General features: G+C 49.1%; 1 protein-coding gene across 1 annotated transcript in view; it reads right to left on the reverse strand.

Annotated features, from left to right (window-relative positions):
• SUPT6H (SPT6 homolog, histone chaperone and transcription elongation factor) overlaps positions 1-14,610 on the reverse strand; it is a 30,732-nt gene extending 16,122 nt beyond the window's left edge. Inside the window, exons 1-9 of the mRNA XM_075561328.1 lie at positions 14,472-14,610; positions 3,925-4,061; positions 3,129-3,284; positions 2,949-3,025; positions 2,479-2,671; positions 2,202-2,286; positions 1,032-1,305; positions 497-598; positions 137-253 (exon numbers count right to left, since the gene is read on the reverse strand). Of these exons, the coding sequence (XP_075417443.1) occupies positions 137-253; positions 497-598; positions 1,032-1,305; positions 2,202-2,286; positions 2,479-2,671; positions 2,949-3,025; positions 3,129-3,284; positions 3,925-4,033 (1,113 nt within the window). The 5' untranslated portion in view covers positions 4,034-4,061; positions 14,472-14,610. The remainder of the gene's footprint in view (positions 1-136; positions 254-496; positions 599-1,031; positions 1,306-2,201; positions 2,287-2,478; positions 2,672-2,948; positions 3,026-3,128; positions 3,285-3,924; positions 4,062-14,471) is intronic.
• Positions 14,611-14,679: the final 69 nt, after the last annotated feature.

The following is a 14,679-nucleotide window of genomic DNA, read 5'->3' on the forward strand; positions in this document are numbered from 1 at the left end:
GGGACTAATGCAGCCATTCTCTCCATCCCTGGGGTCTTCTCTGGCCTCACACCTTGACCAAGGCTCCAGGGAAGCTACTGGTCCCCCACCCCCAAGGAGACTTCCAAGTAACGAGCCATTCTAATGAACTTGTCACCTCAAAATGCTGATTTCGCATGAAGCCCAGGGCTTCTTTGATCTTCTGGATTGTGCTGGGTCCTTTCCGACTAAAGCTGCTTGTCGGCTGCCCACGGTCCAGGTAATCACAGCTTTCCTGCAGTGGAAGAAGGAAGTCGGCAATGCAATGGCTTCCCACTCGGGGCTGGAGCAGCCGTTAGGAGCTGTGAATGTACTTGGTGGCCCACAAGGGCCGTGTGAGAGGAGCCGAGAGGAACACACTGTCCTGTAGTGGGGAGGTACAAGAAGTTTGGGGTGGGAGGAGTAGAAATTCTATCTTGATGAAGTCGCTGAAGTGGCTGCGAGTTCATATCAGAGTTTAAGAACCTTTTTTAAATACCTGTAGAGAAATGGTTGGTGTGGCAAAGGCATTCCGGTAGATCCAGTCAGCTTCTTCTTCTAGTTCATCATCTTCAGCGGCCTTGACTGGGATGGCACGGAGCTGCGGGGATAAGACAGCGGCATGAAACTGAGTCTCCCTTGCATCCACCTCAGGGATACTGGCCCTCCTTCTCTCTGGACCCTCAGAGCCACACTGTTGGCAGCCACGCCGTGCGGTCTTGGCATGACGTGGGCGCTGCTAAGGAAAGAGCACAATCTCGAGGACGGTGCTCTAGAAGAGAGGCCAGCGGGAGAAGGAGCGGCCGTGGGGGCAGGGCAGCACTCTTAATGCAAAAAGGAGGATGGGAAATGTAACCCCACCTAATCCACAATGACAAGGGCAACGCACACTTAAGTGTGGGAAGGGTCTATCCCCTCCAAGGGGGGCCGACAGCAGTTCAAGCCACTCCTCAATGTGAGCCTGAATCGCTCATGTCCGCCTCCTGCAAGACTATGTCCTTTTAGCAGCAGGTTTGGGGCGGGTGCTTTCTCACCTGGAACCGCTCAGGCAGGTCCGTGGCTCGGATCTCATTGTCCTGATCGGTAAGGTGGCTGCTCTCCAGCTCACTGGGCTCATACACCTCGAAGATGCTCCTGCGGCTCACGCGCTTCTTGGCGGTCTTCTTGGGGCGCATTCGGATTTCGCCCTCAGCCTCATCGTCCTCGTACTCGTACTCTTCCTCCAGTTCCTCATCGTCTTCGTTGTACTTCTCAAACTCGTCGTAGTCGAAGTCCACCCCGAAGATCTCCTGGGCTTCCTGCAGAGCCCTGTGGGCACAGCAAGCAGCAGTGGGCCCAGAGAGAAATGCCAGCCCCTTACTGGCTCCCAAAGGAACGGAGAAGGGGCAGAGAACGGTAAGGAAGTCCAAGAACCATCTTCACTAGAATTAAAGCCTAGCTGGTGGCATCTCTTTGGGCAATCAATTCTTTATTGCAGGATCAAAAGCTCATCTTGCTAGTGGGGCTCAAAGAGCAGCAGGACAGAGGTGTCCGCAGGTTGCTCAGAGGGCTCAGTGCTCCGCTGAGGCATGACAGTAGTGCCTGCAGAGCCCAGGCTTTCCAGCTTGGCTCGAAACCACAGAAACACCTCCATAGGACAAGCAGCCCACATAAACCACAGCATCACCTACCCTGAGACCAGGACTAGGTGGTGCCTGGCTATCACTACCAACCCATCTAGAAAACGCCAGAGATACCTTTTAAACTCTAAACCGATACTCCCAGTATCACCTGTACTCTAAAGAACAGACTAACTCATCAAATGAAGACTCACTCATGAGTACTGTGTGCCTTTACAAAGCATCCCCAAGAGACCAAATGGTCAACATTTACCTTAAACCCCAGGTGTGAAAGGGACAAGGACACACTGAACTAAGTGTACAATAAGAATTGGATTTGCTGTGTTATAAACAAACAAACCCAAACATGGAGCAAGCATTGTACCTGCAAGTGGAGGGTGTCGGAGCCTTGCCCAAATGTGACTTCTCCCTAACCCCACGGTGGCCGAGACACCTCAAAGCCTCAGAAGCGGTCTGAGATGACCCCTCCAAGTTAGGAGGCAGGCAAACAAGACCGCTGTGAGTTGAGCAGGTCTGGTTTGCCTCAGAAGAGACCCGACCCTTCAGGTGCTTTCTTCGCACCACACCCCATCCCACCCGACTCACGCATCGGTGTATCCAGGAAGCTTTTTCCGCCACTTGGGCTTCTTCAGAGGCTGCCCGTCATCATCCACAATGAAGTCATCAATGTCTGTACCGGGAAGAGGGCGGCTAGTACCCAGGCCCGAATGGCTGTCCCACCAAGGGATGAGGAGGGCCCTCACAGGAAGACCCAGGGATCTTTTCCCAAGAAAACACTTGCGTGTGTCAGGTGATGAGGGTCTATAGTGAAAAACACGCTCCCACCCTGTCCCCAGGGGCCATAAACTGCAATACCACATACCCGACTCTTCATCATCTTCTTCCTCTTCTTCTGGAGGAGCGATGGGGGCCTCCACAGCCTCCTGCCCCTCTTCCCCTTCCCCATCTTGGAAGATCTCCTCGGCGATGGCCTCTTTTTCATGCTCTTCCTTGCCATAGTCCTCTTCGTCGTCCTCCTCATCGTCCGACATCTTCTTGACGCGCCGGTACTTTTGCTAAAGGTGGAGAAGCCGCCCCGTGAGGGTCTGCAACGTTCAGCACGAGCAGGCCTGTTCTCCTTTCTCACCCCATCTTTCCACCCGAGAACAAACACATGACTGATGTGTCTCAGTCCTCAGGCCCATCTACCACCCACGACAGGGACTCGGCCCCTTGACAAGGCACTCCACGTCCCAGGGACACCAGAGTGCTTGTTCCTCCTTTCCCAGGAGCCACCAACTACAACGGGCTTCTCCTTCACCTTCAGGGACAAGGGTAAAGGCAGACACTTACTCCTCGCTTGACTTTGACACCCAAATTCTCTTCAATGAGGTCAAAATCATCATCCTCCAGGCGGTCATCGAAAGATGCTGCAGAAAACAAACCACACGGCATGGTCACTCAGGGTAGGGGGAGGCTCCTTCCCTCTTCAGCTTCCACCCAGGCGCACCTGACCGAGGCCAGGCTACTCACTCCGCTTTCTCTTCTTGTGGCCGACATCGTCTTCTGAATCCCCAGAATCGCTACCCTCATCCTCCTCCCCTTCATCTTCATCATCATCATCATTGATAAAGCCTTTCAGGTTGCCTTGCTCGTCTTGGTCATCTAGGTTCTCCTCCTCCTCTTCATCTGGAAAACAGGCCTGTGTGTGAAACAGACTGGGGCGGGCCATCTTGCTAGCCTCAATGATCTCCCTGCCCTGAAGCTAATGACTGGGTCCATGTTGAGGTTTTGGCCTGAGCACTGACTTCAAGCAGCGGCAGCGTCTGGAAAGGAATGCCTCTGTTCTACACCTGTCGTGTATCTTTAGGCAATATGGTCTTCCCCACTATCTGGTTCTTTGAAATCATTATTGTTGGCTTTGTAACCATGTACAATCTTGTTTTTCCACCTCATACACCCAGCAATTCTGTTCCTTTTTTCTTAATGCGTGTTTCCCATCTCACCTTCACTGCGCCCAAGAGCGGGGAAACTGGGTGAAGAAATACCAACACTGTTAGGCTCTTAAGGAGCAAAGATGTGTGTGTGTTTCCTTAACGGTTTACTGTCTGTCCCTCCCACTTACATAAGCTCCATCGGAGTTGGGTCTTTTTATTCCTAGTCCTGAGCACAGTCTGATATATAGCAGGTGTTCAGGAATGACAGAAATTCTCAAGTGGGTACCTCAGATGTAATAACTTCTGTGTTTAACTTGAGCCTCTCATCAACAAGAACTCAATTATTTACAGTTAGCAATAGTGGGGAGAAATCTGAGGGTGGGCCTCCTCACCATCATCTTCCTCTTCCACAAATTTCTTGGTGACTCGGGGCACCACCTCGCCGTCATCGTTGTATTCCTCCTCGGACTCCTCAGCCTCGCTCTCCACAAAATCAGACATCACTGCAGCTTCTCCTCCCTGGAGAAGACTGGACAAAGGAGAGATGACATGAAAAAAGGAGACAAGCGACCTCACAGGGCTTTTAAATCTTGCCAGTCTTCCTCTGCATGACCTTGTGGCTACCTGCCACTGCTCTGCCCCCCCCACCATTTCCCCCTGAGGTGGACAGCGCATGGAGGAGACGGTCTCCATCCGTCCCTTCTCCCAGTCACGCGCTTCTATGTTGCTTTAAGAAGACAATTACTCTGGGTCTCTGGATGCACCATCTTCATCCCCCAAAGACATTGATCTCGCTCACCATTTGAGGGTTGGAGGAAATAGTGGGCAGATAAGAAGTGATGTAGGGTGATTACATAGGTGATAGTGCTCAGGTGACATTACGTGACTCACTCACAGGAAGTCTGGACAGCCATACGCGCCAAGTGTATGACAGAGCCTTGACAATTAGGAGAGTCAAAAGGAAAATCCTTTTAAGAGATGAGAACATTTCATGACCTTGAGCTCACTTGTGTGAGTGCTGGATGGAAGCATTTGGGTGAAGAAGGGGTCTCAGGCAACAATAAGCAGCATTTACTTGGCCTGCATAACCCTTTCAAGAGAAGGCGGAATTAAAGGGAAAGATTTCCTGGACTAAAGAGTAGAGTTGAAATGCTGCTCCTCTTACCTACCAGCTACATACACTTAAGCAAAGTACTTAATGTGTCTGAAGATCAACTTCTTCATTTAAAAACCGAGGTTGAAAATATTAGGTACTTAGTTTTCTTTTTTTTAAATCTCAGGGGCTTTTTATTTTTGCAAAATTGGACAAGCCGATCCTAAAATTTGTATATCCTAAAATTGCAAGGTGCATGCATAACTGAAACATAAGGTTGTAGGACTCACATGTCCTATTTCAAAGGTTCAGTAATCAACACAGTGAAGAAGTGGAATAGGAACAGACATATAGGCCAATGGAATTGAACTGAGAATGCAGAAAAAAAACCCCTATACTTGGGAGGTCAATTGAGTTTTGACAAGTGTGCCAAGACCATCTGATGAAGAACAAATAGTGTTTTCAACAAAGGTTGCCATGACAACTGGCTATTCATATGCAAACGATCGAGGCTGGACTTCTACCTCAAGCCTTTTACAAACATTAATTCCAAGTGGAGCAGTGATCTAAATGTTAGGAACTACAACTACAGAATTTCACACAATTCTAAAAACCCTGGAAGGAAACACAGGTGTAAATTTTCTCAGTCTTACATGAAGCAAGTTTCTAAACATGATACAAAAGGACAAAAAGAAAATTTAAGACAATTAGGGAAAAAGGTTTCTGTATCAATGGACACTGCAGAGAAAGTTAAAAAACGAAAACCACACAACCCTCACAGAAGGCCCTTGTGCAGTGCTGGTGAGAGTATAAAAGCGTGCAGTTGCTGTAGATAGTGGTTATTCCCTCAAAAGGCAAAAGCAAAAAAAAAGGGCACCCAGAATTATCTTGTCGCTGTTAGGTGCCATTGAGCTGCGGGACAGCCAGAACACCGCCGGGTCCCCACGGTCTTCCTGACTGTGTGCTGCTGCGGCCACGGTGTCAGTCCATCTTGTCCAGCGAGCGGGTCTTTCTTGTTGACCCTCCATTTGACCAAGCAGGATGCCCTTTCCAGGCCTTGGTCTCCCCTGATAACATGTGCGTGAGACAGTCTAGCCACCCTGGCTTCCATGGAACATTCTAGTACTTCTTCCAAGGCAGAAGTTTGTTCTTCCGGTGGTTCACAGTATTTTCAATATTCTTCATCAACACTGTAAATCAAATGCGTCACTTCATCTTCGGTCTTTTTTATTCACTGTCCAACTTTCACACGCACGAGGTGAGTAAAAATACCGTGATTGGAGTCAGGTGCACCTGTCGTCAACGTGACTTCCTTTCTCCTTAACACTTACAGGAGGTCTCGTGCAGGCTTGCCCAGTGCAGTATGTTGCTTCATTACCTGGGTGCTTCTTCCATGAGTGTTGACTGGGGATCCAAGTAAAATGAACTCCTTGACAATGTCCATGTTTTCCATGTACCATGTTTCCACTGCTGGCTCAGCTGTGGGGGGTCGGAGTTTCTGTCTATTGAGGTGTCATCCATTCTGGATCCTCACCAGGGAGTGCTTCAAGTCTTCCTCGCTTTCAGCAAGCAGTGTTGAGTTAGCATCTAGCCTTCCTTCGATCCGATGCCATCTTCTTCATATCGTCCAGCTTCTGGGATTATTATATGATTTATCATGTGGCCCAGCAATTCCACTCCCAAGAGAACTGGTGCTGAGGGGTTGCAGCTCCCCAAAGTTCGCGAGTTCACTCACAGGTGGCGCTTAAGCCTTCACGAGGTCCAACTCCAACTGGTCCCCAGCCTCAGCCTCGCTGTCCCTGGGAGCCTGAGTGGCAGCAGCTGCATTCAGGTCTGCCTCAGGGCCTGGGCCAAGGAGCTTGCGGGGGTCTGCCCTTGTCCATGGGCTCCGTTGAGACTCCTGGGGGGCACACCTCTTGCCACTGTGCCTTCAGGGTCCTCTCCTGCCCCAGGGCGGGGGCCCCTGGTTCCTGCGAATGTACTCTCGGGAGCGGATGTCAGCCATTCCCAGGACGGTCCGGAGTCCCCCACCAGGGGAAATGTGGCTCCAGCAGTACGCAGGCTTCGAACCTTTTCCTTGTGCTGGCCATTCTTCTCCAGCCCAGCCACCTGCAGAAGCTTCTTGGCCACCCGACGCAGGGCAAGTCTGTGAGGATGCCCAGGTGGCAGGCCACCCCAAAGCCTCGCTGGTGGAGCACCCCATTTCCATCCACAAGAAGAACCTGGGGCACTAGGCTGGGATCCTTCTCTTGCAGCCGCTGCATGGCCTCTGCCAGGAAGGGCACCTCTCGGAAAGCCAGGAAACCTGACACATAGGGGGTCTTCAGGTTCACCATGCGACACTCCTTGTACGCCACCGCTTCCAGAGACAAGGTCTCCTCAGGCGGAGCCCCGGCGCCCAGATCAGCCATAGTTCAGCCTCGGTACTCTTTCAGGTACTTAGTTTTCTATGTCACTAAATGTTAACTGGTAATTTTCCTGAGGGTTCAATAGTTTTGTCCTACCCGATCCCAAAGGTTTCCCAGCTTTCACACCTATGAGAAGCCTGGAGATGGAAGTGGGACAGCCTGAGAACCAAATTGAGTTTGCTGGATTTGGGGTAGGGCTTAAGAACTACATACATCACCTAAATCATGACATCAAGATTCCACCAGGAACCCTGAAGTGGATTGTTGCCATACTCACCACTAACCCCGTCATGTATTGCAATCCATGGCAACTAGACCCATTTCCCCACCTAGATGGGATGTCTCAGGAAGGCAGAGACCACACCCAAATGGAGGAATGATAAAAGTCATGCAGACATAAACAGCAAGGAAAGAGGCATTCAGGCACTGGGTGATTCTGCATCAGATAAGGTGTCCTGCACAAAACAGGAACTGCTAAATGTCTGCTGAATGAAACAACAAACCTTTTCATATTGCCAGCTGAAACGACAATAGGAAGATCAAGAAAAGTGGCTAATGGCTACCTGCAATGATGCAAGGTGGGTCTTAAGTTCTGGTTCTATGGCTCTAATTCTTCTGAATTCTCTTGAAAATCATCAACTATCGAATACCAACTTATCCCAATTACCAATCATATTAAATGTGCTCGAAACAACAAAATTGAAGGAACTAAAATCTGATAAGGAACCCTGGTGGTTGGCCCAGATTTTCCGGAATGGTATTTCCCCTGGGTTGCCCGCTAATGTTAGGCACTGGGCAGCAAACGGCAAGATTGGCAGTTCAAACCCACCAGATGATATCAAGGAAGAAAGATGAGGCTATTTGCTCCCATAAAGATGTTAAATTCTGAAAAGGTAAGGGGTGGGTGGGTTCTGATGGGTAATTATTTTGCATTAAATTTTAGGCTGTTTCAGATGCTGTATTTTGACCTTGCCTGCTATGCTAAACTGATGAGTCAAGGTATAAAACTGCCCCGCAAAGGGGCACAATCTATACACAGGCACTGGATGGAATAATGCTTTACTCATAAGAGATACTTGCCCCTCATGGTCAGTCACTCCCTACAGCTACTGCAGGGCTGGTGGTCTGCACACTCTCTGCCCCACATTACAGGTGAAGGACCCTGTTACACCTCCCTGCTGGGAACAGGTAATAGTAGTAGGGGTGTGCTGGTAGGGAACCAGCGGCTATGAGATGTATTTGGGGCCATCTGAGAAGCCAGGTGGGCTTGTTGTGCTTGTAGGTCACAGCGACGGTGGCAGGCTACACTCAGCCTGCCTTCACTGTGCTCCTCCTAAGCTCTCCTGACTGTCTTCCTCTCCTACTACATACACTCTGCTGGGACCTGGGTCCTGAAGCTTGTTCCCAAGGAACTTACTGCCGAGTAGCAGGAGGGAGACATGGAACAAACATAACCCTACCACAATTTTTAAGTATTATGAGAGATGTATAGAGTAAGCTCCTAAGAGGAGATCTGGACAAACACTAACACACACATAAAATCAAAACCAACACAGGCCTTTCCTGGGTACTTAAAGCAATTTTACAAATTTACCCTGAGGGGCTAGTGCAGTGAGTTAATCATTGGACTCTGAAGCACAGGGCTGGTGGTTCAAGCACCCAGGCACCCTGGGGGACAAAGATGAGATTGTCTGCTACTGTAAAAATTTAATCTTGGAAACACTAGGAATCAGTTCTATTGATCACCATGAGCCAGGATCAATTCGATGGCAGTGGGTTCCATACGAAGGAGGGACGATGTCTACTGTACAACTACGAGTTCCATTTCACAAATATTCTATAACCCTTACACTGACCTCTCTCTCTCCATTCAAAAAAGAAAAAAGTAACCAGAGATAAAAGTCCCTTGTTCTAGGCTACACAACTAGCAACTACAAAAGCTGAGAACAGAACTGAGGCCGGCTCCAAAGTCAGAGTTGGTTTTACTATCCTCAGTAGTTCTCCGAGGTGCTCCGGGATCTCCACCCTCCTTCCTCGCATCTGTGTTCCCGGAGGTTGGGGACCACAAGCGACCAAATACAGAAGCAGTTCTAAGCATCCAGCTCTCTTCCATAAAGCCAAGTATTAAAGAGATCTGCAGCAATGTACAGCGTGCCAGTCTGCTCACTGAACGTATTTTCACTTTGAAAAGTATGGTTGGTTTTTCATTAAAAAAGCATTTATGTTAAAGTGTTATAGGCTATGATTTTTTAAATTCAAATATTAAAAAAATAGGTTTACTAGTGTGTACTTCACATTTCATACAATTTAAACATTCAGCCACATTAAGATTTGTATAATCATCACCACAATCAGAACATTTTCTTTTCCTGCTCATTGTTGTTAGTGCCCTATCTCTACCCCCATCCTCCCCTGGCTAGGCGATTACCTATCTCTACAGATCTACCTAGCCTCGATATCATATATAGAGCCATACACAACGCCAACAGGAGGCAAGCACACAAGCAAAAACCCAACAATGATGACAGGGTTACAATTTTACAAGGCAGATTTAAATCAATGCACAATGTGAAAGCCTGCAGACCATTGTACCATGCAGAAGTCTTGGGTTACACAAATGCCCTTTCTTTCTAGATTTGTACCTTTCAGTGCTGCCCCCAAAATCGAATGTCTCAAAATGCCTGCCAATTACAGTCGGTGATCTAATTTAATTTTGACCCTGTTCCTTCTAAGTCCTGAACCGATTCATTAAAAGTAGAGTCGGGTACAGTGACGCCCCCCCCCCCCCGAGTTTGCTTTAATTAGGCTAGCAGAGCCACTAATGCCGTCTTTTAAGGCCTCAGCATCTCTGCATAGGTCCTCGCTCCTGCAGATCGGATGCCTCACTGCCTGCTTAGCAGAGAAATGGACAGCCTACCTGATGAAAACAGCAGCCTTCTGTCGGGGGCAGCTGGTGCGCAGTGCTGCTCACCAGCCTGGGGAGGCAGCACGGTGTTCCCTTCCCTCCTGTACCCTAGATGGGCAGTAAGGCACAGCCTGTGCTGGAGCTGGGGGATGTCCCCCGTTTAACACACTGCCAAGATTTCCCGTCAAGAGAGGTGTGCCAGAAGCAATCCTGCCGCGCTGAATCTTGCGGGAGCTCGGTATGCAGAGGGTACTGCAGCAGCACTGCAGGCTGAGGTTGGCAAGCATACAGCCCAGAGCAAAATCACCAACAAGTGCCTTCGCGTATGGCTACCACCTATCATTAACACATGCTATCTGGGATGAGACCCATAGCGGCTACCTTTTTCTGTTTAGTATTTAAAACCCAAACCAAAAACTCTCTTTCCAATTTTCAAGACTGCGATTTTTTTTCTTTTTAGACTAAATCATCACTGGAGCAAAGAGCCTTATCTATCTCCCTATGAGTGGCTAATGGGTTTGAACCACTGACCTTGTCATTCATTAGCAGCCCACTGATTAACCTACAGCACCACCAGGGCTCCTTGTGTATAAATGTGCTACAGAAATAGGTCTAGTTAGGGTGTGAGGTGTGGAAGCAGAAGCACAGCTGCAGTACAGGAAAGATGAGGCTCAAAGGGAGAGGCTGGTGGTTGCCATGACAGTGGCTGGAAGAAGGGAGCTCAGATCAGATTGCCACAGGGGAGGCTCACAACAGTCCCTCCCTTGAACAAGATGTAGGAGGCAATTAAGAGGAGATCAGAGTGAAAAGAGATCTAGTTATATAGTCTGTTAAGTCCATCTACTCTTGCAGCACCAGTCAACGTTCACATTTTTTTTTAAAAAGGGTCAAGCTCCGTGTTGGGACTTGGGGATAAAGAAAGAGAAGCGATGAAAATATACTTCACTTTCTACCCTGGTGGAGTTCACAATCCATCTTCAAATGCATGTAAACAGGGACAGTTCGGGGTAATAAATGCTAAAGTGATACACACGGTCTATGGGAGCAATATCAAGCAAGAGGTGGAGGAGGGCCTCAGAAAGGGAGACTCAGTGCGTGGCAAGAATGAAGAAGGCAGCCTGGGGAAAGGCCACCTAAGCAAAGGCTTGAAAGGGCCCAGCACTCTGGCACAATGGAAACCACAGGACACTCACATTCTACGTTTCATGTGCCAGAGCCAGAGATCACGCCAACGGTGTTCAGGAGAGAACATTCCATTTTAAATGTAAAAGTCTAATAAAGAAAAGTTCGCAAATAACTGCAGAGTCTGTGGTTCAAATCCACTTTTTCTCCTGAGGGCGATAAAGGAGGCTAAGGCTATCTCCTCCCATCAGGATTTACAGATTCAGAAACCTACAGGGGCAGCTCAACTTGGCCCTACAGGGTTGCTATGAGTCAGACTCCTCGGTGTTTTAAAAGTAATTGTTCTTAAATCTTTAATGCAGAACTCATTAAAGTCAAGGGGGTTAAAATACAGAAAAGGTTAAGTCATTTTTATAGGAAATAGCCCTTAAAATCGTTTTAATGATGGAGAAGGAAAAAGCCCCACAGCTGTCGAGTCAATTCCAACTCAGTTACCTTATAGGGCAGAATCAGACTACCCATAGGGGGTTCCAAAGCGGTAAATCTCTAAGGAAACAGGAGGCCAATCTTTCTCCTATAAAGCAGTTGATCAGTTCTAACCACTGGCCTTTCAGTTAGCAGCCAAGTACTTAACCACTGCACCACCAGGGTCCCGCGAGCTGAAGTAGCGTGTCTTTAATGAGTAAGGGCACCATTGAGTCTCTAACAGAGTCGCCTAACCTGGTTTCCACAATGACCCGAAAGAGTGAGGAAATGGAGGAGCTGTTTTATTTCTGGTGGTGGGTGCTGGGAGCATTTTTCTCCAGCACCAGGCCCACCATATGAGGTGGCAGGAGCATGGAAGAGGGAGTTTGAGGAGAGGAAGAATGATGCATGAGAGACATATGAAATCCAAGAATCTCTGTAGGGAAGGTAAAGATTTTTTTACTCGACTAAAGGTGTGCAGTTTAAGGGGCTTAAGGTATTTGCCAACTTAACACATGTGTATTTAGTGACTGTCTACTATGTCTCCCTGAGCGGTTGCCTCACAAGGAAGGCCAGGTCATGTACTTCCAGAAAACCTGCCACTGAAAGCCCTAGGGAACACAGCTACTCAGACCGTCATGAGTGGTCACCATCTCAACGGCTGCTGGTTCCCACATGCTAGGCACGCACAAGGCCCTGACCCTAGGATACTCACTTACTGCCTGGAGAAGTCGCGCCAAATAAAAGTAGACCTTGCTATACAAGTGCTAAGAAGGAAAGAAATGGTGCGAATTGGATAGGGGCTGAGCACTTCTGAGTCTGTGATGGGTGCCAGGCTAAGATGCGAAAACGAGTAGGTTACGGCAAGCAGAGCCAAAAGAAGAGTTTCACAGCAGGAACAGCAAGCTAGACTGGCTTATTACAGGTGATAGCCTAGAGGTGAAGTCCTTGCAGACCGAAGGTAAGACGGAAGAGCCAGTTAAATCACAGTCACAAGAAGCCAGTGGCTTTGAGTAGGGAAAGGATGTGACCACGCTGCATGCAACATGGACTGGAGGGAATCTGAGTAGACTCAGGAGGTCACTGCGGTAGTGCAGGCACAAAAAGGGATGGTCAAAGAAGACAGACCGGAGGCAGAACTCTCAGGACTTCTTGAAAGATCTGGGGGTGGAAGGAATGGTAACAGAGAAGCATAGCACTGAAGTAAGTACCCATGCTGCCCAGTGGTCAGGTTTTGGTACCACTCGGAGGTGAGTGCCACTTCGTGGAGAGATGGAGACGATCAGCTGTGGAAGGATGAAAAAGGACGGTGTTTCATTTGGCTGTTAGATTCAGGACCACCATGAGTCTGAATTGACCCAAAGCAATAAGTCTATCTAAGACATATCCACATGCAGCTACCAAGAAGACATTCAGATGCATGACTATGGAACATCACCATTGGGGGGGTGGGGGAAGAGCGCTGGGTTAGAGATTTCAATTAGGAAACTGCCACCTATCGGATCATGCCTGGGTCATCTAAAGCAAGCTCCTCTACAAAGCAAACATTCAGGAATAAGCCTTGACTGAACCCCAACACTTAAACATTAAGTCGAGATCCAAAGAGCCAGAGGCAGTAACCAGAGAAATGAAGAAAAATCCAGAAAGGGGGTGGGGAACCAATGCCCAGGGAGAAGAGAGCTTCAAAAAAAGATTAACTGTGTTGCCTGCTGCTCTTTGGAGGAATATGAAAATAAAGTATCCATAGGATTTGGCAAGTGGTGACGTCAACAAAAATGATTTTAAAGGAAGGTAGAGAAGACAAACCAGGGTTTGGTAGGTTGAGTGAATAGGTGAGAAAAACTGAGTTGGTGAAGGTAGAAATTTAGGTTTGAAAAGAAATTTTTTTTAAATGGGGCATGTGAGGGACACTTGAACAACATCCGTACGCTCCTGGGAACCGATCACCAGGCCTTTCATCTAAGATACCTCTGGGAGGATCTGAACCGCCAACCCAAGTGGGTGACTGAGCAGCCAGCCATCTGCCCGCAGGCTGTATTCTTTCTGCGGTGCAACAGGGTCATTTAGAACCAACTCAATGGCATCTAATAACAACAGAAAAGAATTCGTCACCGACTGCTGATGAGGGGCAACCATGTTTTGGCCATCAATACATAGACTACTTCAGGAACGGATAACTTTCACGCAGCAGATGGAAAGCGGTTTTTCCTAAAGAAATTTCACCCAATTCAATATGGTTTACATTCTCCATGTTCACTAATAACCTCATACTACCTTGTCACTTCTGCTACTACCGTGAAATTTCCACAAAGCATTTTCAAAGAGGCTAGGCTTCCCCTAAAGAAAAATCGGTATCAGTTCTTGTTATATAACCCGGGCACAAACCAGAAGAAGGCACAGTTTTGACTCAGCCCCTTCTAATGATCTGGTAGACATCTAGCAAGCGTTTTAAGGAAATAAGCCAGCAGGAGAACGGGAAGGCTCCAGGGGCTTTAGGAACTACTGGAGAAATCCTGGTTTTTAGAAAGGGCTTAAGGATGCAGATATTTAACTATCCAACACGGGCCCGGGTGAAATTTAGCATCTTCCTACAGCTTGCTAGTCGAACGGCTGAAAGCTCCGAGGGTTTCCTCTCTCTAAGACAAACACTTCGATCACTTGATCCGGGCTCAGAAACGCCAAGCCCCTGCGGTCCCCAATCCTACGGCGGGGCCTCGTTTTCAGAAGCTGGAGAGGGAAGGATGGGATCCCAGAAAGCCTGTTGCTTCAACAACCTGGCTTTCCTCCGCCCTCCCTCCCCCACGCACTGAAGAAGGCAGGCCAGGGCCCCTCTCCTGGCCGCAATGGCTCCCCACGGCTCCTTCCCAGACCGGGCCAGGCCCCGGGGGCCCGGTGACTCCGCCGACCCGGGCGAGGCACGCCCTCGCCACTCGGGAACGGTCTTACCTGAACCCCGCCGCGTCTGGGACGCCGTCAGCCCCCACCGAGGAAAATGGAGTCGGCGGACCGAGACTGCGAGAGGACTAGTACGGACCCACCGCACGGCCCCTCCGGCGCCGCCGCCGCCGCGTCGACGTGCTGCGTCACTTCCGGCCCCCTGTCATTGGGTGGGGGCGGGCCTTTCCTGGCTCGCGCCGCCCACCGGGCTCTCTCC

This window comes from Tenrec ecaudatus, chromosome 10, assembly GCF_050624435.1.
Source record: "Tenrec ecaudatus isolate mTenEca1 chromosome 10, mTenEca1.hap1, whole genome shotgun sequence".
NCBI classification, from domain to species: domain Eukaryota; kingdom Metazoa; phylum Chordata; class Mammalia; order Afrosoricida; family Tenrecidae; genus Tenrec; species Tenrec ecaudatus.